The sequence below is a fragment of the Sus scrofa genome, chromosome 10 (assembly GCF_054392235.1).
Source record: "Sus scrofa isolate SSC_HxYL_T2T_F1_AM1 chromosome 10, Sscrofa_HxYL_maternal_Yorkshire_Landrace_v2.0, whole genome shotgun sequence".
NCBI lineage: Eukaryota > Metazoa > Chordata > Mammalia > Artiodactyla > Suidae > Sus > Sus scrofa.
The window spans coordinates 52,295,153-52,318,400 of NC_139392.1; the positions used below are offsets into that span (position 1 = coordinate 52,295,153).

The 23,248-nt window shown below is 42.6% G+C and overlaps 1 protein-coding gene across 16 annotated transcripts in view; it reads left to right on the top strand.

The window, feature by feature from the left end:
• Positions 1–3,135: 3,135 nt before the first annotated feature.
• The window catches only part of SLC35D2 (solute carrier family 35 member D2), a 51,277-nt gene continuing 31,164 nt past the window's right edge, over positions 3,136–23,248 (top strand). For 6 of the 16 annotated variants that reach the window (XR_014817072.1, XR_014817073.1, XM_021063996.2 and 3 more), the window contains exons 1-3: positions 3,136–3,326; positions 15,680–15,713; positions 18,992–19,078. Coding sequence is in view for 9 of the 16 variants with exons in the window: in XM_021063996.2 (XP_020919655.1) it covers positions 3,175–3,326; positions 15,680–15,713; positions 18,992–19,078 (273 nt within the window). In the remaining 7 variants the exon portion in view is untranslated. 16 annotated transcript variants of the gene reach the window in all.

Sequence of the window (23,248 nt, forward strand, 5' to 3'; positions counted from 1 at the left end):
AATTTAATTTTTTTTTTTTTTTTTTTTTTTGGTCTTTTTGCTATTTCTTGGGCCGCTCCCGCAGCATATGGAGGTTCCCAGGCTAGGGGTCGAATCGGAGCTGTAGCCACTGGCCTACACCAGAGCCACAGCAACGTGGGATCTGATTTCTCTAATAATTAGTGATGTTGGGCATTTTTTCATGTGCCTGTTGGCCATCTGTATGTCTTTTTTAGAGAAATGTCTATTCAGTTCTTCTCCCCATTTCTCAATTGGGTTGTTGGGTTTTTTGGCTGTTGAGTTGTATAAGCTGTTTGTATATTTTGGAGGTTAAGCCCTTGTCAGTTGCATTGTTTGCAACTATTTTCTCCCATTCTGTAGGTTGTCTTTCTTTTTTTTTTTAAATGGTTTCCTTTGCTGTGTAAAAGCTTGTAAGTCTGATTAGCTCCCACTGGTTTATTTTTGGTTTTATGTCTATTGCCTTGGGCGACTCACCTAAGAAAACATTTGTATGGGTGATGTCTGAAAATGTTTTGCCTATATTCTCTTCTAGGAGTTTAATGGTGTATTTTGGTGCATTTTATATTTCATTCCAGTCTCATCCCAGGCATCTTTAGTTGAAACCATGGTGCGAATTCCTTTTCCTTATTTTAAAATCAGGGCCTTTTTTTGTTTTTCTTTTTACGGCCACACCTGCAGGATATGGAAGTTCCCATGTTGAATCAGAGCTTCAGCTGACACCTATGCCACAGCCACGGCAAGCAACATAGGATCCAAGCTGCATCTGCAAACTGTACCTTTGCTTGCAGCAATGCTGGAGTGAGGCCAGGGACTGAACCCACATCCTCGCAGAGACTATACTGGGTCCTTAACTCGCTGAGTCACAACAGGAACTCCAAATTATGACCTTGTAGACTCTAGTTATTCCTTTAACTTCTTCATCTGTTTCATTATTACAGTATTAAAAATGCTGGTGTTGATAAGGATTAAACTATTGCCAGCCCTAACTTAGATTTCATTTCACTTAGATTCAAGACGTGTTGAATCTGAGGTCACCCCCAGAGGATCCAGTCAGGGCCTGTTTACTTTTCTGAGTCAAGTAACTTGGTTTAATATTTTCATTAGCTATTTTTGGTAGATCGTTAGTTGTCCACACAGTGGCAAAGTTCAGCCCTTCCAGGCTTTGTGCAGAAGACTTCCACAAGCAACTCTTTAGTGTGAGTTGTGGTTTAAACAGTAAGGATGAGATTTTGACAGTGACTTAAGTTCCTAGAAGTATGTACACAGAAGCAAATTAAATACAAATATGATTAAGCCTATTGTTAAAAGTGATTTTAAAATACTGTCTTGCAGCCAAAACTTATTTGGAGGCTAACTGGAAACTTAGTTGATTCTTTTTGAGGAAATTTAGATTTTGGGTTTAACTTGAATATGAATTCATTTTCTATTTTAAATCAGTCTTATATGTATTTATTTGATTCCTGTTTTTGCGTTTTGTAGATTCTTCCTTTCTGGCTTTTTTACTGCTAGTTTTTTTTGTCAAAAGTTGTGCTTTCGTTCTTTTCAGTACTGAAAATGTTCTTGGTTGTTCAGTGCCTCCAATAGAAAACCATTGCATGGCTTCAATATGGTTAGGCTCAAATATATATTTAACTTGACATCTTTAGCTTTTCTAAAAAGCTAGAATTTCAGATTTTTAAAATTATTTAGGGAGTTCCTGTCATGGCATAGCAGAAACAAATCCGACTAGGAACCATGGGGTTGCGGGTTCAATCCCTGGCCTTGCTCAGTGGGTTAAGGATCCGGCATTGCCATGAGCAGTGGTGTAGGTCGCAGCCACTGCTCAGATCTGGTGTTGCTGTGGCTGTGGTGTAGGTCAGCAGCTACAGCTCTGATTAGACCCTTAGCCTGGGAACCTGCATATGCCACGGGAGCGGCCCTAAAAGGATAAAAGACAAAAAAAAAAAAAAATTAGAATGAAAATATGGGACAGTTAATTGAAAAAATTCTAGAGCAAGTAGATGCTGGTCAGAGTTAACACAAACAACAAACCTATCCTTAGATGTACCCATGTAGAAAAGAAATGGGCCCTCAGGGGGAGAACCTGCCATAAAGCACCCAGAGGCAAGAAACCTGGAGACTTTGCACCCATATCATCCCTAGGCATTTCGCAAAGATAAATGAAAGTATACATTCACACAAAAACTTGTACATGAATATTCATGGACCATCTTTGTTTTTTGGCAGTTCCTAACCTGGAAACAACCAATGCCCATCACATAATCACTGAGGAATGGATACACAAGTCGTGGTACTACTCAACAATGAAAAGACTCAAACCTGGCTGAGTCACTAAAATAATAAACTGAGCCAAAAAAGCCTTGAAAGACTACATGCTCATTTCCATGAAATTTCTGAACAGGCAAATTTAGTCTATGGTAACAGAAATCAGAATGAATTGAGGGGATCGATCGCCCTCAGTAGGACACAGTGCACTGGGGGAATGGAAGTGTTCTACGGTTTGGTTTTTTTTTTTTTTTTTTTGTATTTTGGGGGCCTCACCCAGGGCATATGGACGTTCCCAGGCTAGGGGTTGAATCGGAGCTGTATTTGCTAGCCTACACCACAGCCACAGCAACTGCCGGCACCTTAACCCACTGGGCGAGGCCAAGGATGAAACCCACATCCTCATGGTTGCTAGTCGGGGTTCGATAACCACGTAGGGAACTCAGATCTTTTTTGTTCTATGTTTTGACTTGGGTGGTTACATGGGTTACGCATTTGTCAAAACATCAAACTGTGGACTCGATTGCATTTCACTGTATGTACATTATACATTTAAAATTGTCAAAAAAAAAAAAAAAGACAAAAAAAGTCTTGATATTTCTCGCCAAGAGAGCAAAACGGTCTTTAACATTTCTCCCCAGTCTTTGGAGGAAGATGGGGTTTTTAAACTCTGCCAAACCCGTTTCTGTGCTCCTTTCAGACAAGCCATCATCAGAAAGTGGTGTTTTTGAGCCCGAACTCCAGCCAAACCCGCTCTTCTCCCTCCAGTAGCTTCGGGGCGACCGATGGGGCCGCGCTGGCGTGTGGGGTTCCCGCCGCAGCCCTTCCTGTTTCGGCCGCGGGCCGGGGGTGGGGACGGAACTGGGGCGGGGCGTCCCCAAGTGCGGTGGAGGCTGGCGGCCGCTGGACATGACGGCCGGCGGCCAGGCGGAGGGCTCGGGCGCTGATCCCGGCTCCGTGGGGCTGCCTTCCCGGGCGGCCAAGCTGCTGTCCGCGCTCTTCTATGGGACCTGCTCCTTCCTCCTCGTGCTGGTCAACAAGGCGCTGCTGACCACCTACCGGTGAGGCGGGAGCCAGAGGTCCGGGCGGGGTCCGCGGGGGTGCCCGGCTGCTCGGCGGCGACCCACCCCGGGGACCTTCCCGATCCGATGCCGCCCTGTCCCCGCAGGGCCTGGCAGGACACCCCGAGGTCCCCGAGCGGGGGAGTGCAGCCGGGCTGCCCCTGCCCTTGGTGCACTTGGGCCGCCCCCTGCGCAACCGACGGGCGGGGACAGCGAGCCGGGAGTGTCTCTGCTGACTCCTGCGCCGGCGTGGGTGGCTTTGTGCTTGGCACCTGGGCCATGTTTGCACCGGCCGGAACCTTCGCAGCGTTGCATAAACCGAACCACAGTCTAGCAAAGTCATTCCGCTGTCAGTGAGCGCGGACACAGGACCGCTTACTCCTGCAGGACCTTGCGCAGCGGCGCTTGTAGAGTTTTCACGAGCACTAGTGAGCTGAAACAAGTGATCTGAATGTGTTCTGTAAATGTGAACTATTCTTTGTACACATCGAGGTGTTCAACAATCAGAAGGGGCCCGGGTGGATAAGTTTATTTGCATTTGATCATTCAAAACGGGGGAAAACCAAAGTTCATATTTTAGACTTTTTTGATGAGTGTGCAGTAAACCAGGAAACTTGTGGTTCGTTGAACCTGTATGTAAAGACTAGAATATCCTGTTTAGTTATGCTTTCATTGTATCGGCATTGAAAGCCCTGTGGTTTTAGATCCAGCTCCCGCATTTAATAGCTATGCCTCTTGCGCCAGTCTCAGAGTCAGCGGTTTTTTTTTCAGATGTGAAAGTTGGATAATTACGATTATGTTAGTTACCTTCCAGAGCTCTGGCGTGAGCTATCATTAAGTGAGGGCTCTCTTTGTAAATGGTACTGTTGCTATAAGAATGTAAAATTAAAGTTTTATAAAGAACCCAAAGAGCCCTCAGAGAGTATCTTTGGCCTTCTTATTTTGTTTATGCTTGCAAAAGCTTCTATCCTGGAGTTCCTGTCGTGGCTCAGCAGAAAGGAATCTGACTAGCATCCATGAAGATGCAGGTTTGATCCCTGGCCTTGATCAGTGGGTTAAGGATCCGGCATTTCCATGAGCTGTGGTGTAGGTTGCAGATGTGCTCAGATCTGGCATTGCTGTGGCTATGGGTGTAGGCCAGTGGCTACAGCTCCAATTTAACTGCTAGCCTGGAAACCTTCATGTGCCACGGATGTGGCCCTAAAAAAAAAAAAAAAAAAAGCTGAGACCCACAGGAGCTTGGCTGGTTCCACCTCTAAACCTCTAACGGACATTTACTGAGCACCTGTTATGTGCCATGCTCATCACTGGTACCACGGAGGCAGCTGTGAAAACACGAAGCTCCCGTTCTGGAGATTCCACATCCCTGGTGGACTCAAAAAATAAACCAGTAGGCTCATGAATAAGGCGGGTGGTTTCAGGTGGAGTGGTTGGTGCTAGAGCGTTCCAGACAGAATGCTGGAGATATGCTGGAGAGGGCATGAGCTTGACATGCTGGAAGATCAGAGAGAGGGTCCCTGGCTGGAACCGAATGAACATGTGGGAGAGGGTAGGAGAGACAACAAGAAGATAGGCAGGAAAGGCAGAATCAGAGCCTTCCTTCAGTTAATAATATTGTATTAAGCCCTTGTTATGTGCCAGCACTGGGCAGATCCAAACCCCAAATGTCAGAGAGCATATATCCATCTTCCCAGAGCTTACATGGAGATTTTGAGTGAATCAGTAAATAAACTGGTAGAATTTATGTAACATCAGATGCAGCCATGTGTTCAGGAGACAAAAATAAGGAAAGGGAATTAGGGACTGTGAGCATGGGAAAGTATTGCCGTCTCAGTGTGATTGGTGAGGCTTCATTAAAGGAGGCGACATGTGAGCCAAGACTTGAGGAAGATAAGGGAGGAACATTCCAGGCATGGAGGAGTGAGGCGTACAGGTGGCACTGGTACTAGATAGGGTTCCAGAGTCATGGATTTCTAGATTGTGGAGAACCTCTGTGGCCATTGAAAAAGCTCTGAGGGAGATGAGAGCCAATGGAAAGTGTCCAGCAGAGGCGTGTGATCAAACTCACTCTCACCTGCTCTGTTGACAGCAGATATTGGGGGATCAGGGTGGAGGGAGGGAGACCACGATGGTATTTATTTATTTATTTATTTATTTATTTTTATTTATTTAGCTTTTTAGGGATGCACCCGTGGCACATGGAGGTTTGCAGGCTAGGGATTGAATTGGAGCTACAGCTGCCAGCCTACACCAGAGCCACAGCAACACGGGATCCGAGTTGCATTTGCAACCTACACCACAGCTCATGGCAATGCCGATCCTTATCCCACTGAGTGAGGCCAGGGATCGAACACACAACCTCATGGTTGCGAGTTGGATTCGTTTCCGCTGTGCCACAATGGGAACTCCAGATAGTTTTAATTTTAGTTTGCATGCAATTAGAAATCCCTTGGAAGGTTTCAGCATGGGTAGTGACATGACATCATTTGTATGATTAACAGGATTTTTTTGGCTCATGGGTGGGTGGAGAACTGATGGTACTGGAAGCAAGAAGAGGAGCTAGGAATTGATTGCGGTATTCTAGATAATTCTGAGTGATGGCTTGGACTGGGGTGGAGGGTAGCAGGGGCTATGGAGGGAAGCGATGGATTTGGGATATTTTCTGGTGATCCTATGGCTCTTGATAATCTTCACAAGGTCTCCTAGTGTGTTGCAGCATGCTTTCCAGTGTCCATGTGAAACACACACCTGCCTCAAAGAAACTGGAGTGAACACATACTCAAACCTGGCTCATTTAGTATATAAGGCAGGCAAATGAAAGAAAAAGAAAACAGGAGTTCCCACTGTGGCGCAGTAGAAACAAATCTGACTAGTATCCATGAGAATGAGGGTTCGATCCCTGGCCTTGTCCAGGGGATCGGGGATCCAGCATTGCCGTGAGCTGTGGTGTAGGTTGCAGATGTGGCTCAGATCCCAAGTTGCTGTGGCTGTGGCTGGCAGCTCCCATTCAACCCCTCTGTATCCTGAGAACTTCCATATGCCATGGGTTTAGCCCTAAAATGCAAAACAAAACAAAGCAAAAAACCCACAAACACCTACGTATAAAACAGGAGAATGCTATTAACAGAACTTTGGGGCGTGGTTGGGATTCTATCAATTGAAGTTTGAAGATAAGTCTCTACTTTCTGCACTTGACCGAGCAGTGTGCTCACTGATGACGACAATCTGTGCCTCCGAAAACATGTATTTTATTGTTGGAAGCAGAGACCAGTTAGTGGTTAAATGCTTCGAAGATGAAGGACAGTGTCCAACCAGAAAGAATGATATGAAACATCTCATGCTCTAGTCTTTCTGTCTTTAAAATTCTGGGTTCCATGGCTGAAGGAGGAAATCGAGTTTTTGTCTTAGTAAGGCAAAAACCCTTATTCCCTTATAAGTAAAATTTCCACATTTCTGTAATGTAATATACAATTGGAGGAGCTCAGAATGTGTTAGGAGCATGTTTTTAGTGACTTGGTTATAAGAATAAACCTTAGACATCTGATCCAAGCATTAGTTGTTTGAGATTAGAAAACGGGTTGCAGGATAGAGTTTCATATAGTTACCTAATTCTCAGGATTATGAGGATTATGGAAATGTAGCCCAGGAAATATTTTTTAAATTTTTATTCTTTATTTGTTTATTTATTTTTTTATTTATTGTCTTTTTAGGGCCATACCCGAGCTTATGGAGGTTCCCAGGCTGGGGTTGAATCGGAGCTGTAGCTGTTGACCTACGCCACAGCCACAGCCACGCCAGATACTTAACCCCCTGAGCAAGGCCAGGGATTGAACCTGCGTCCTCATGGGTACTAGTCAGCTTTGTCTCCACTGAGCCACAACAGGAACTCCAAATTTTTATTCTTTTTATATTTTATTTTTGGCTGTGCTTGCAGCATGTGGAAGTTCCCGGGCCAGGGACTGAACTTGCGCCACAGCAGTGACCCAAGCCACAGCAGTGACATCATGGGGTCCTACTTTTTTCTCTTCTGGTTTTTAGCAGATTGTGTCTGGTTGTGATATAAGACTGGGGGGGTCTTATTTATTAGTTTTCCTTCATTGAGATGCTAAATATACCTGGCTGGACAGAGAGGAGTCTTTTTGTGTGTGTGTGCTTTTTAGGGCTGCATCCGAGGCATAGAGAGGTTCCCAGGCTAGGGGTCTACGCCACAGCCCCAACAATGCCAGATCTGAGCTGTGTCTGAGACTTATACCACAGCTCATGGCAACACTGCATCCTTAATCCACTGAGTGAGGCCAGGGATTGAACCCGCAACCTCATGGTTCCTAGTTGGATTTGTTTCCACTGCACCATGATGGGAACTCCCAGAGAAGAGCCTTTGAAGGAACTGAACTGTAAGACTCTTTTGGGGGTGAGAGGGAGAAGCAAGAATCTGTGGCCACTCGGTTACGCTAGAGGTTTTTTGGAGTCCTGGTCTTCCTCTCCACCAGACACACTGAAGCCATCAGGACTTTGGGTTCCGTGGACTCAACCATCGAAGTTTACCTTGTCCCACTTTCTGGGGTCACTCCCAGGACTTCGGCTCAGCGTCACCCTGCCAGCAACTCCAGCCCCTGGGCAGGATGTCCACCTGGCTCATTTTTGTCACATTCGCCTTCCAGGCATCCATTCCTTCCTGGTCCAGCCAAAGAGCTGCTCTGGAAGCCACGTGACTCCTTTTCCACTCCTGCCTTAGCTGAGACTTGTCCTGAACAGCCTACCACCAGTATCTTCCCTTTAGTATTGAGCAGCTCTGACTATCCTGGGAGAAAAACCACTTCTGGGCTGGCTGGGTTGACATCATCATCATCATCATCATCATTATTATTATTATTTGTCTTTTAGGGCCGCCTCTTAGGTATATGGAGGTTCCCAGGCTAGGGGTCCAATCAGAGCTGTAGCTGCTGGCCTACACCACAGCCACAGCAACGCCAGATCTCAGCAGCATCTGTAACCTGCACCACAGCTCATGGCAACACTGGACAATGCTGCATCCTTAACCCACTGATCGAGGCCAGGGATCGAACCTGCATCCTCATGGTTGCTAGTCAGATTCATTTCCACTGAGCCACGACGAGAACTCCTGGGTTGACTCTTTTTTTAAAAAAAGAATTTATTTATTAATCAATTAATTAATTTGTTTTCTAGTCCTGGGTTGACTTTAAATTGATGATCACAAACCCCAACCGGCTCTACTCCCACCTGCTAAATTTCTTCTGGGGGCTGCTTTCCTTGTCTCAGAAAAGACTGCACGAGGTCTCTTTCACCCTGAAACCTCCCCCACCCCCACCTTCCACTCTCCTCTGGTACTTCATTGAGGAAATAGAAGCTGTCACCTGGGGCTCTCTTCATGCTCCTCCTGCTATGATGGAGGGAGCGTTTTGCTCCTGTGGATGGTCCAGCTCCCCTCTTCTGGGTGTACACTCTCCCTGCTCCTTTCATTAGCCTCTGTTCTGCATCAGCAGCTTCTATCAGCTTAAACCACGTTCAGGTTTCTCAAGTGAAAAATAACCCTCCCTTGATCCACGTGGCCATGCCTCTCTGTTCCTTTCAGAGCCACTCTTCAATGAGCTGTGTACCCTGCAAAGAGTTGTCTTCATTTCCTTGCATTCACTCCTGGAAGAATTCCATTTAAAAAATTGGGGGTTATTTTAAATACAGAAATGTACAAAGAAGACTCTAATACTTATCCATATTCCCACTACTTAGAATCAGTAGCTTTTTTTTTTTTGAGCCCATGCCTTGGCTCGCCCAAGCTGCTGCAGTGACAATGCCAGGTTCTTAACCTGCTCTGCCACAAGGGAACTCCTAGAATCAATATCTTGAATTTTTTCTCAATTTCATACTTAATTACTAGTGTATAGAAAAACATCTGATTTTTGTATATTTAATTTTTCTCCTGTAACACTGCTGAACTTTGTAATTAAATCTGTTTGGGGGACTTTTCAATGTGGGTTTTTTAGAGTTTTCTATATATAAAGTCATGTCATGTGAAATAGAGGTAGTTTTACACAATTGTATTTATCTTGTGTAATTCCTCTAGCTAGAACCTCTAGTATAATGTTAAATAGAAATAGGAAGAGTGTGGAGTTCCTGTGGTGGGTCAGTGGTTAACAAACCGACTAGCATCCGTGAGGACATGGGTTCGATCCCTGGCCTCGTTCAGTGGGTTAAAGATCCAGCATTGCTGTGGCTGTGGTGTGGGCCGGCAGCTACAGATCCAACTGGAACCCTAGCCGGGGAAACTCCATATGCCGTGGGCATGGCCCTAAAAAGACCAAAAAAAAAAGAAGAAAAAGTGATTCTGTTGTGATCATTATAAAGAAATCAAACAAAAGAAAAATAGTAAAATTTTAAAAATTACTATAATTGATATATTAGGCAATAACTTCAGACATCTTTTTAGATGGATGGATTGTAAACAGATGCATAGACTGTATTACTTTTTATATAAAATAACATTGTAGATGCTACTTATTTAATTTTTTTTCTTTTTTTGTCTTTTTTGAGGGCCTCACCCCCAGGCATAAGGAGGTTCCCAGGCTAGGGGTCTAATTGGAGCTGTAGCTGCCGGCCTACGCCAGAGACACAGCAACGCCAGATCTGAGCCCTGTCTGCAACCTACACCACAACTCACGGCAACACCAGATCCTTAACCCACTGAGCAAGGCCAGGGATCTCACCCTCAACCTCACAGTTCCTAGTCAGATTCGTTTCCTCTGCATCATGACAGGAACGCCTAAATTGTTTTCTTTAATCCAAAAAGGAGTTGGAAAGGGGGGGAGGACTTTCATTTAATTAACTTTTTTAAGGATCACCTAAGTCCCTCCACCACTTTTTATGATGAAAAGTTTCAACTACCCAGTAAAGTAGAGAAAGCGAAGTACAGCAAATCCCCATAAACATACTGGTGAGATTCAATACTTAATATTTTGATATATTTGCATTTTCCTGCCTGAATCATTGAATATAAGCCATGGACATCATAATTCTACACTCTGAAATATTTCAGCTTAGCTCTTTTGAAATGTGGATATTCTCCTACATAGATAGCATCATTTTTGCTCTTAACAAACTAAAGAATAATTTCCTAAAATAATCTAATGCCAAATCTATAATCATCCCCATTGTTCCCAAGATATTTTTATGGTTGTTTTGAATGTTTGAATCAAGATCCAGTCAAGCTTCATCTAAGGCGTACAGTTATGTTTTAGTTTAATCTAGAAAAGTCACCCATCCCATTTCTTCCCCCTGATACTGATTTTTGAAAAGCCTGGAGCAGATGTGTTGTAAAATCTCCCACATTATGAGTTGTGTGATTTATTTTTTGAAGTCTCACTTAACTTACTGTTTTTTAGTTTTCCCTCCCTCCCTCTCTCTCTCTTTCTTTCTTTTTCTTTCTTGCTACGGGTGCGGCATATGGAAGTTCCCAGGCTAGGGATTGAATCAGAGCTACAGCTGCCAGGTTATGCCACAGCCACGGCAACGGCAATGCGGGATCAAAGCTGCATCTGCAACCTACACAGCATCTGGTGCCAACGCTGGATCCTTAACCCTCTGAGTGGGGCCAGGGATCGAACCTGCATCTTCATAGATACTAGTTGGGTTTGTTTCCACTAAGCCACAATGGGAACTCCCACGGTCTGTTTTTTAACTGAAACTTAAATCTAAAGGCTTGGTTACATTCAGGTTAAACAGTTTTTGGCAAGACTGTAACCTGACCCTGTTGACAGGGTTGAACTTGAGTTCAACTTGTATCATATGAGGATTTGGCCCTTTATTAGTCAGACTGGCTGCCTGGAGGCTTACTGGAGGTGAGGACTGTAAGTTGCATATTCATATGAAACTTAGTTTTAACCAAATTGGAGAAAAGAGAAATGAATGTTCAGTGAAAAGAATTGTTGACTTTGAAATATATATTTCTTTAATTTCTGGTTGTATGTATGACCTGTGTGCTTCTGAATGATGACACTTGCCCGCTTCTTCCGTCTCCCCTTCTTTCCATGGCTTCTCTTAAAGTGTAGCATCCTGGAGTTCCCGTCGTGGCTCAGTGGTTAATGAATCCGACTGGGAACCATGAGGTTGTGGGTTCGATCCCTGGCCTTGCTCAGTGGGTTAAGGATCCAGCGTTGCTGTCAGCTGTGGTGTAGGTTGCAGACGTGCCTCGGATCCTGCATTGCTATGGCTCTAGCTGGTGTAGGCCAGCGGCTACAGCTCTGATTAGACCCCTAGCCTGGGAACCTCCATAGGCTGCAGGAGCAGCCCTAGAAAAGGCAAAAAGACAAAAATAAAATAAAATAATAAAAAAATAAAGCGTAGCATCCTTTTGTGTAATGATAATCCTACACTTGTTTGAATCTGTTCTTTTTGAAATGGGTGCAGTAAACAGCACCATCTTATCACCGTGTCTCCATTCCAGAGTTCATTATGATCTGACTCCTAATTGCTGGATTCCAGTGTGTGGTACTATTTTTATGGAGAGTTCATGGCTGCTCTATGAATCATGTTGAACATTCTTGGCAGATTTTATTTTTTTGGTAACAAATGTGCTTTTAGGTCTGGAGAGTTTATTTCCTTATTTTCCTCATGTCAAGGAGACGAATGTGCCTTTTATGTTTGAATTACTCTCTCTCTTTATTGAGTTCTTTAAACTGGGCACAACGATTCGCCCTCCATGGTGGTGTCTATCTATCTTCTATATCTGTTTATCTCTGAGAGTTTCACTGTGATGACCTCGTCTTGGCAATTCAATTTTCAGCAATGGCCATTTAGTTCTGTCTTGTGTCTAAATTATTCATGTGGCGGTTATGTCATTTCGATGCTCTGTTGGTTTCCGTAGATCTGTAGTCTCCCTTTTCACCTTATTTGATTGCTTGATGTCACTTGTGAGCTCGTGTGTTATTGCTATCGTCTTATTGTGGTGTTCTATGGTATTGCTATCATCTTTTTTTCGTTTTTTAAATTATAGTTGATTTACAATGTTCTGTCAATTTCTGCTGTACAGCAAAGTGACCCAGTTAAACATATATATATATATATATATATATATATATATATGTTTTTCCTACATTATCCTCCATCATGTTCCATCACAAGTGACTAGATATAGTTCCCTGTGCTATAGAGCAAGATTTCTTGCTAAGGTGTTCTGTAGCTGGAAGCAATCACAAAGGGTGGCTTTGCTCCCTGTGTTGCATTCTCTGAGTCTAGGCCAAGGTCCCTGTCTTCCTTCTGAAGCCTCTTATTGCTGTTTTACTATTTATGTTGTGGTCTTATTATTTTGCTTGATGTTGTGGGTTGTATCCCACCCCCACCCCCAGCCCGAGGGAGGGAGACTCGCAGATGCAGGGGAAGTGTTTTGGGGAGCGCTGCTCTGGGAATCCACTCCTCTAGGATGGGGAGTGAGGGAGGCAGGAAGAAGCGCAGGGAGAAGCTGGGCTGCGCTGCGGTCACAACAAAGCCTGAGCCCAAGGCATGGAGCAGAAAGGGCTCTAGAGTTGTCCTGAATTGGGATGAGGGGCCCTGGCCTTCAGACCCCTGCATAGATCAGTGCTTGGAACACAGGCTGCTCTCAGGGAAGGGGGATGCTATTGCCAAGGCAGCTTCCTTCCGCTGAGGATGCTCCTGAGCAACTGGGGATGTGAGTGCTTCCAGAAGGGGGTGTCTGGGTGGCACATCCAACATCCACTGGAGTTCATTTTATTCTCATGGTGGTACTGTCCAAACATTCATTTGGTTTTCTCTGAAAAGCTAAGTTGGTTTTCTAAATTTTTTATTTCTTAGGGCCATACTTGCGGCATATGGAAGTTCCCAGGCTAGGGGTCGCATTGGAGTGCAGCTATACTACAGCCATGGCATTGCCAGATCGGAGCAGCATCTGCGACCTACACCGCAGCTTGCGGCAACACCGAATCTTTAACCCACTGACTGAGGCCAGGGATCGAACCTGTGTCCTCATGGATGCTAGTTGGGTTCTTCACCCACTGAGCCACAGCTGGAGCTCTGGGTTGGTGGTTTTTTGTTTGTTTGTTTGTTTTGTTTTTTGTCTTTTTAGGGCCGTATCCTCGGCATATGGAAGTTCCCAGGCTAGGGATCAAATCAGAGCTGTAGCCACCAGCCTACGCCACAGACACTGCAACGCCAGATCTGAGCTGCATCTGCAACCTTCACCACAGCTCATGGCAAAGCCGGATCGTCTAACCCACTGAGCAAAGCCAAGGATCGAACCTGCGTCCTCTTGTATATTAGTCTGCTTGTTACCACTGAGCCATGATGGGAACTCCCGTGTTGGTATTTTATTCTCTTCTTACCCTATGTGAAATGGGTATGTTTCCCTCTGACACACAGATAGAGAGTGGAAGTGGTGTTGTTGCTGGTGGTGGTTTTTTGGTGATATTCCTCCTTTCTTAGTAGCCCAAGTGAATGGCCGGGAACCAGTGAAGGGTTGGACAATGAGTGAGCCTGGTGGAAGGATGAGCAGCCTTGTTAAGTGTGGTATGAGATAGGAGTTAAGATTCTGTCCTGGGAGTTCCCGTCCTGGCTCAGTGGTTAACGAATCTGACGAGCATCCATGAGGATGTAGGTTCGATCCCTGGCCTCGCTCAGTGGGTTAAGGATCTGGTGTTGCTGTGAGCTGTGGTGTAGGTTGCAGATGTGACTCGGATCTGGCATTGCTGTGGCTGTGGTGTAGGCCGGTGGCTGTAGGTCTGATTGGACTCCTAGCCTGGGAACCTCCATATGTTGCAGGTGCGGCCATAAAAAAAAGCAAAAAAAAAAAAAAAAAAAGATTCTGTCCTGTTACCCAATGCCATTTGTTGAAAGACCATCTTTTCCTTAACGTTACATCATCATTGTCATGAATCAAGTGTCTATATGTGTGTATCTGTCCCTATCTCTCTTCTGGTCCGTTGTGAAAATACCACACTCTCTCATTTATTGTAACTTTAGCAAGAATCCTAGTATCCAGTAGAATCATTCCTTTAACGTTGTTTTTCTTCCAGATAACCTTAGATAATATTTGCTTTTTGCCTCTCCATTCAGGTTTAGGATCAGCTTGTCAGTTTCCACGAAATACCTGTTGGTATTTTTACAGAGATTAATTTGATGTGATAGATCAGTTTGTGGATAATGATTCACTACAATATTGGTTCTCATTCATGAACTTTATTTAGGACTTCCTTAATTTTATTTATTTATTTTTATTTATTTTTTTTCTTAATTTTAAAATATTGATATATAGTTTCCTTCCCTCCCTTCCTTCCTTCCATCCATCCTCTCTTTCTCTCTCTCTTTCTTCTTTTTTTTTTGCTTTTTAGGGCTGCACCTGTGGCATATGGAAGTTCCCAGGCTAGGGGTCCAATTGGCGCTGCAGCTGCCAGCCTCTCCACCACAGCCACAGCAATAAAGGATCTAGCCCCTCTGTGACCTACACCACAGCTCACAGCAACACTGGATCCTTAACCCACTGAGCCAGGCCAGAGAATGAACCCGAGTCCTCATGGATTCTAGTCAGGTTCATTACTGCTGAGCCACAATGGGAACTCCGTATATACAGTTTTCTATGTAGAGGTATTTCTTGAAATCTTTTATTAGCTTTGTACCCGGGTTTATTATTTAAAAAGAAACAACAGTGTAATAAGTCTCCATGTAGCCATCATCCAGATTTATCAACTTTCTTATGTTTGTATTGCTCCTCCTCTCAATCCCAGCATCTTCCCCCCGGGTTATTTTGAAGCAAATCAAAAATATATCACCTAAGCATTTCAATATGTATTTCTAAAAGACAAGGACTTCTGTTTTGTTTTGTTTTTTTTTTTAAAAAAACTGCTCCAGTATCATTTCACACCTAAAAAAGTAAAAATAATTCCTTATTAGCATAAAATATCTAGTCGGTGTTATTCGGTGTTTTGGGGGTGCTATTATAAATAATGTCTTTAAACTCTTTTGTGTTCTTTGTGTCTTGCTTATATATAGACATAGAAATTATTTTTCCATATGTTCCTCTTGTATATAATAACATTGCTAATTTATTTCCAGATTACTTTTGGTTTTCTACATACCCAGTTGTGTTGTTTGTTAATATAGTGACAGTCTGCCTCACGGGGCAATAGAACTTTGCCAGTGTTAGCAATGATCAGTTTGAAAAATGGAAAAGAAATGCACAAATGAAAAGTGAACAAATTTTATGTTTTCAGTAAGACTGAAAAAAAAAGTCTAAAGAGGCCTTTTTAATCCCTCGTGGCATTATGTGTTACATAATATCTTCAGATTTTTATCAGTTGCTAAAATTATTTGTTATTCTATATTCTTTGTAGTTTCCCATCGCCAATTGTTCTTGGAATTGGACAGGTAAGTGAAAAAAAAATTAACTTCTTTTTTGTTTTGTTGTGTTTTGTTTTTGTTTTTGGGGGGGCTGCACCTGCAGCATATGGAGGTTCCCAGGCTAGGGGTCCAATTGGAGCTGTAGCTGCCAGCCTACATCACAGCCACAGCAATGCCAGATCCAAGCCAAGTCTGCAACCTACACCGCAGCTCACAGCAACACCGGATCGTTAACTCACTGAGCAAGGCCAGGGATCTAACTTTCGTCCTCCTGGATGATAGTCAGATTCATTTCTGCTGAGTCACGATGGGAACTCCTACAATTTAATTACTCTAAAGCAAGAGAGCAGCAGACTGAAAGCCCTCAAGATCAGCTGGGTAACAAATGTGTGTGCACAGTTTAAACCTCTGTGCCTGAGAGGAAAGGGGTTGGAGAGATGAGGCGATGTCCTCTAGGAATCAAGGAAATCTAATTTTTACATTAAATCTCTCAATTTGTACGTGGTAGCAACACATTCATATTTTCATGAAACTCTCTACGTCTCCCCCCCCCAAAAAAAACATATTTACGGTTTCCTTCTTAAAGTTTGTGATGTTTGTTCTCAAGTGTAATGATAAACATAGATAAACTTTCAGGGGGTTCCCGTTATGGTGCAGAGGAAACGAATCCGACTAGGAACCATGAGGTTGCGGGTTCGATCCCTGGCCTAGCTCAGTAGGTTAAGGATCCAGCGTTGCCGTGAGCTATGGTATGGGTTGCAGATGAGGCTCTGTCCTGGCATTGCTGTGGCTGTGGTGTAGGCAGGCAGCTGCAGCTCTGATTGGACCCCTAGCCTGGGAACCTCCATATGCCATGAGTGCAGCCCTAGAAAAGACAAAAAAACAAAAAAACAAAAAAACCCAAAAAAACAAAAACAAACAAACACCAAACAAAAAAAAAACGAGAAAAACTTTCAGACCAACCCTATTTGGCTGTTACTGAAATTTTCCATTCATATAAATTTGTGACTTGTTGACTTTTTTGAACTTATGTTGGTGATTTCTAGTAGACAAGTGATAACAGGCACCATAGATTTTTTTGTTTTTCCTTTAGTTTATAAGGAGAAAAACTTAAAATTATGAAAATTATTTGTTAACTAAATTTTAAACTGTGAGTCTGGAATTTATATGGTTAAACATTGTTCTGGTTAAATGTTTTGCTAATAAGTTACTCTTCGTACATCATTTTAGGGAGAAAAAATAATGAGGAAACGATATATTTCCTTAAGGTCAGCAAATATATATCATTATGGATCAGTGTGAAAATATGTAGACAAAAGTACTTTAAAAGATCCGAAAATATGTGGTAATGTGCCCTTTGTAATGCACAAGACAAATAAACTCACTGGCTTGTACTCAAGGTAAAAGCCTTTCTGATTTGTAATTTGTGGGGGAAGAAGCCAGAAGACCTAATTTTAAAAGCCTGAGAGTTTCCATTGTGGCTCAATGAGTTAATGACTTGACGTTGTCTCTGTGGAGATGCAGGTTTGATCCCTGGCCTCACTCGGTGGGTTAAAGATCCAGCATTGCTGCAAGCTGCAGCTGTAGGTCCCATACGCAGCTGGGATCCTCTGTTGCTAGGGCTGTGGCTCTGATTGGACCCCTAGCCTGGGAATTTCCATATGCTACAGGTGCAGCTATAAAAAAGGAAAAAAAAGTCTGATTTACAAAATATTTTAAATAAATATAACATATTTAAATAAATATTTTGGAGTTCCCGTCGTGGCTCAGTGGTTAACGAATGGGACTAGTATCCATGAGGATGGGGGTTTGCTCCCTGGCCTCGCTCAGTGGGTTAAGGATCCTGTGTTGCTGTGAGCTCTGGTGTAGGTCGCAGATGCAGCTCAGCTCATGCGTTGCTGTGGCTGTGATGTAGGCCAGTAGCTACAGCTCCAATTCGACCCCTAGCCTGGGAACCTCCATATGCCGCAGGTGTGGCCCTAAAAAGACAAAAGACAATAAATAAACAAACAAATAAATATTTTAAATAAACAGAAATGTTGGTTCATTTCTGTAGGTATTATAAAGTAAGTCATATATAAAGACTTCAATTCTAATTCAGGGTGGGCTTGAGTTATATGAATCTATCATATGTATTAAATTTGTACACTCAGGCTCAAGGCTTAGGGTGATAGTCCTGTTGAAGGAGTCTTTAAATTTTTGCATCCTAATGTGGAGAAAGTGAGTAAATTCTAAAATTTGTGTAGGAAGATCATATTCAAATTTTTTATTAATGCTATGGAGTATTTCTGATATACATCATACATGGTGTACTCCAGATTAATATCTTTTAAATAAGACATTTTTGCAATACTGGCTAGATTGGAGAGAAAAAGAAACACCTTTAAAATTCTTTTCTCTTAATTTATCTTTTTTTTTGTTGTTTATTTCTTTTTGTTTTTTGTTTTTTTGTCTTTTTGCTTTTTCTGGGGCCAAACCCAGGGCATATGGAGGTTCCCAGGCTAGGGGTCAAATCGGAGCTGTAGCCGCTAGCCTACACCACAGCCACAGCAACGCATGAGCTGAGCTGCATCTGTGACCTACACCACAGCTCATGGCAACACCGGATCCTTAACCCCACTGAGCGAGGCTAGGGATCGAATCTGCAACCTCATAGTTCCTAGTCGGATTCGTTAACCACTGAGCCATGATGGGAACTCCTTAATTTGTCTTCTGTATTATAGAAATATTCGACTTTACAAAATATGTTTATGTGTGAAGTTTGCCCCTCCCAACCCACACACTTATGTTATGGGGAAGGTGACCATATGCTTAGTACCTGGGAAGAATGGTCCAGGATCAACAAGTGGCCTCACTGACTGTGGTCACTCTGGCCAGTTTTGGGGACACTGTTCCTTTTTCCCTCTGTTGTCATTCCTTGAGTCCCTTGAGATAACATGTGTATGTGTGAGTCTACTTGACTTTTTGCCTATAGTTCTGATGTAATCCGTACAGTGGCAAGAAAAATAATTTTAATATTTCAAGGAATAATAATTTTTTGGAACCTTAGAAAATAGATTTTTCAGATATACTTGTCTTTTTTGGCTGTGCCTTCCACACATGGAAGTTCCTGGACCAGGGATTGAACCCGTGCCACAGCAGTGACCCAGGCACTGTAGTGACACTGGATCCTTAACTCACTGTACCACAAGGGAACTCCAGATATACTTCTTTTTGATGAATCTCTTTTCTTTTGATGATGTGTTTGTACCCCAAGCAGTCTTTCCAGGTATTTTGCTAACATTTTCCTCTCCCTTTTTCTTTAGATGGCAGTTACCATAATGATACTGTATGTGTCCAAGCTAAATAAAATAATTCACTTCCCTGATTTTGACAAGAAAATTCCTATAAAGGTATGTGATGAAAAGTACATATGGCTATGATGGAATATGGAAAAATACTGTAGAAATTACAAGTTAATCTTAGAGCACAGGTCCATTTCTATCCCTACTGTGCTTCCTGCTGGCACTGGGTAGAAACAACTTCATAAAGATTTTATATCATTCAGTTGTCCATTCATATAACATAATAATAGTAAAAGTGCATGCTTGATAGTGGACATTAAATAAATACTATGTGTCTTCTGAAACGGTAAAGCCTTCTAACAGGAATTGGTGAGCTCATTTGGTCAAGGGCCAGATGGTAAATACTTAGGCTTTGTGGTCGCAACCATCTCTGTTGCAAATATTCAGCTCTGCCACTGCACCAAGAAATTAGATGATACAACAGCTATAGATATAAATGTAGATGTAAATGAATTGGTATAGTTGTGTTCTAATAAAACTTTATTTACATAAATGAAAGATGGGCTAGATTTATCTCTTGGGCTCTCCCAGTTTGCTGATCCCTGCTTTAAGTTTTTGTTTTTAGCTTGGATTGATAAAAGCTGTAAGTGGAATGAAGAATAAATACAATTTGATATATGTAGTTTCTTTCTTTCTTTCTTTTTTTTTTTTCCATGATGGAACTAGAAACACAGACCTCCCATTCTTTCCTGGGATTGTGAAGTGGAACTAACTTTTATTGAACAGCTGCTGGGTGCCAGGCATGAGGCCAGGCATTTAGTTCCTAGAGCAATCCTATATGACAGGTGGATTAAATGGACCATGGTGACATTTTTGGATTTAGGGAGGTTAAATCAAACTGCAGTTCCTTGAGGGTGAGGACCTCACCTGGCGTGTTCCCTGGTATGTCTTTAAGGCCTGGAAAAAATGCTGGCATCCAGCTCTGGGTTATTCAACAGGCTAATTAATCACATGCTTAAGCACCCATAATCAGGGACATCTACAAAAAGAGAAAAACAAAATATCGAATTATAGGAAAGATATTAACCCAATCATCATAAGAATGCTTACACTTAGTTTATTGATATATTATGATTATTATACACTTTATTTATTTTTTAATTTTTTTGTCTTTTTGCCTTTTCTAGGGCTGCTCCTGCGGCATATGGAGGTTCCTAGGCTAGGGGTCCAATCGGAGCTGTAGCCACCGGCCTACACCAGAGCCACAGCAACGCCAGATCCGAGCTGCGTCTGTGACCTGACCTACACCACAGCGCACAGCAACACCGATCCTTAACCCACTGAGCAAGGCCAGGGATCGAACCCGAAACCTCATGGTTCCTAGTCAGATTCATTAACCACTGAGCCATGATGGGAACTCCCACACTTTAAACACTTTTAAAGTGTGAGAGTTCCCTGGTGGCCTAGTGGTTTAAGACCCTGTATTGTCACTGCTGTGGCTCAGGTAACTGCTGTGTCACGGCTTTGATCCCTGGCCCAGGAATTTCTGCATGCTGTGGGTGCAGCCAAAAAAAATTGTGAAATATGATCTAGACAACGGGAAAAAGGTGTCATACACGAATGTATAGTTGAACAAATAATTATGCTTGTAATTATTATGTAGGTCATGAGGTAGGAATCACGAAATCTTCCTTACCCACTATTTTGACTCCTGTAGTAATAATTTTCTTGCTTTCTTTGTAAGTTTTCTAAATTCGTATATATCCCTGAATTATGTAGTTTAGTTTTGCCTATTTTTGGAGATTATGTAAAGGGAATTAAACTCTCTCTATTTTTTTGTATCTTGTTTCTTTCACTTAATATTATGATGGTAGGATTCATCCATATTGTTGGGTGTAGCTGTATTTTTTTTTTATTTTCATTGTGTAAATACACTACAATTTATTTATCTGTTTTACTGTTTACAGTAAATGGGGGTTGTTTCTAGTTTGGGTGCTAGAAAAATAAAAAGTGCTGTTTGGAACATCCTGATAGATGGATCTCGGTGCACGTATATTTGACAGCCAAGGCTCCCAGAACAAAATGCCATAGACTAGGTGGCTTAACAGAAATTTATTTTCTCACATTTCTGGAGGTACATCTTTTTTTTTTTGTTTGTTGGTTTTTTAGGGCCGTACCCGCAGCATATGGAAGTTCCCAGGCTCAGGGTCGAATTGGAGCTGGAGCTGCCGGCCTATACCACAGCCATGGACAGCAACGCCAGATCCGAGCTGCATCTGCAACCTATACCACAGCTCATGGCAACAATGGATCCTTAACCCACTGAGTGAGGCCAGGCATTGAACCCACCTGCTCATGGATACTAGTCAGATTCGTTTCTGCTGCGCCACAACAGGAATTCCCTCCCTTTTTAAAAAAATATTGCGTATATCTTTTAAAAGCAGATTATTTAAAAAGTTAGAGGTATGTATTTTAATCTTTCTTGTATATATTGTCTTTGTTATCTGCAAATTAATGGAATATTAATTATAATTTAATTTTGGTTTCTTTAAAATTTTTCTATATTCACCATCGCGTCCTCTTTAATAAAAATGACAGTTTTGTTTTATTCTTTCCAATGTTCTAACTTTTATTTCTTTTACTTGCCTTACTTTATAGCATAGCACCGCCAGTGTAATGTTGATAGAAACGGTAATACTGGGCATTTCTGTCTGACCTCAATGGGAAAGCTTTTTTTTTAAAATTTTTTTGCTTTTTAGGGCTGCACCCGAGGCATATGGATGTTCCCAGGCCAGGGGTCAAATTGGAGCTACAGCTGCTGGCCTACACCACAGCCATGCCAACAGAGGATCTAAGCTGGATCCTTAACCCACTGAGCGAGGCCAGGGATCGAACCCACAACCTCATGGTTCCTAGTCGGATTTGTTTCCGCTGCTCCACGATGGGAACATCATTAAGTATGTTGTTTGCTGTAGGTTTTTTTTTTTTTTTTTTAGATATCTTTTATCTGTGTTTTAGTTACCTTTTGCTGTATAACTCAATGACTCAAATAATAATTATTGCATGACTGTGGTTGAGGAATTCGGGGAGATCTCAACTGGGCAGTTCTGGCTTAGGGCGTCCATGTAGCTGTAGACAGACAATGGCAGATCTCACACTTTCCATTTTCCTCCTGAAAGAAGTAACTTTTTTTTTTTTTTTCTCTTTTTAGGGCTGACCCAAGGCATATGGAGTTTCCCAGGGTAGGGGTCCAATTGGAGCTGCAGCTGCCAGCCTATGCCACAGCCACAGCAACGCCAGATCCAAGCTGCGTCTGTGACCTACACCACAGCTCACAGCAGCACCAGATCCTTAACCCACTGAGCGAGGCTAGGGATCGAACTTGCGTCCTCATGGATACTAGTCAGGTTTGTTAACTGCTGAGCCACAATGGGAACTCCTGAATGAAGTAACTTTTTTAGAATTAACTTTACTGATGATCTGCTTAAACTCTTAATTTTTGTTTATCTGCAAAGGAGAACAAAAAAACTTTGGCGGAACTTCAAAGATGGCTGCTGTCTTCTGGCTTCAGCTGTTTCTATCTGGGTTTCTGTTCTCCCTTTAGTTTTGACCTAGGAATTCCTCACTGTCTTCCTAGTCCTTTCAGGCTTTTATGAAGGTTTTAAATTATTTTATCTAGCATTTTAAATGGTTTGCAGCAAGGGGAATTAGCAGAAATAATTTAGCCTGTGGTTACCAGAAACTAGAAGTCGGTATTGGCTTCATTTTGAATATATATGGAAACAGGGGCAACTGATTCTTTTCAATATCTAACAGCCTCTAAAGCTGTAATATTACCAGCTGTGTCATTGTTGAGTTAGTTATATGCTGTTAACCAGAAATGTTGTCCACTGGCACATGTACCCGCATGTTCATTGCAGCACTATTCACAATAGCCAAGACATGGAAACAACCCAAATGTCCATCTACAGATGATTGGATTAGGAAAAAGTGGTATATATACACAATGGAGTACTACTCAGCCATGAAAAAGAACAAAATAATGCCATTAGCAGCAACATGGATGGAACTAGAGACTCTCATACTGAGTGAAGTAAGTCAGAAAGAGAAAGACAAATACCATATGATATCACTTGTATCTGGAATCTAATATATGACACAAATGAAACTTTCCACAGAAAAGAAAATCATGGACTTGGAGAATAGACTTGTGGTTGCCAAGCGGGGCGGGGGGGGATGGACTGGGAGCTTGGGGTTAATAGATGCAGACTCTTGCCT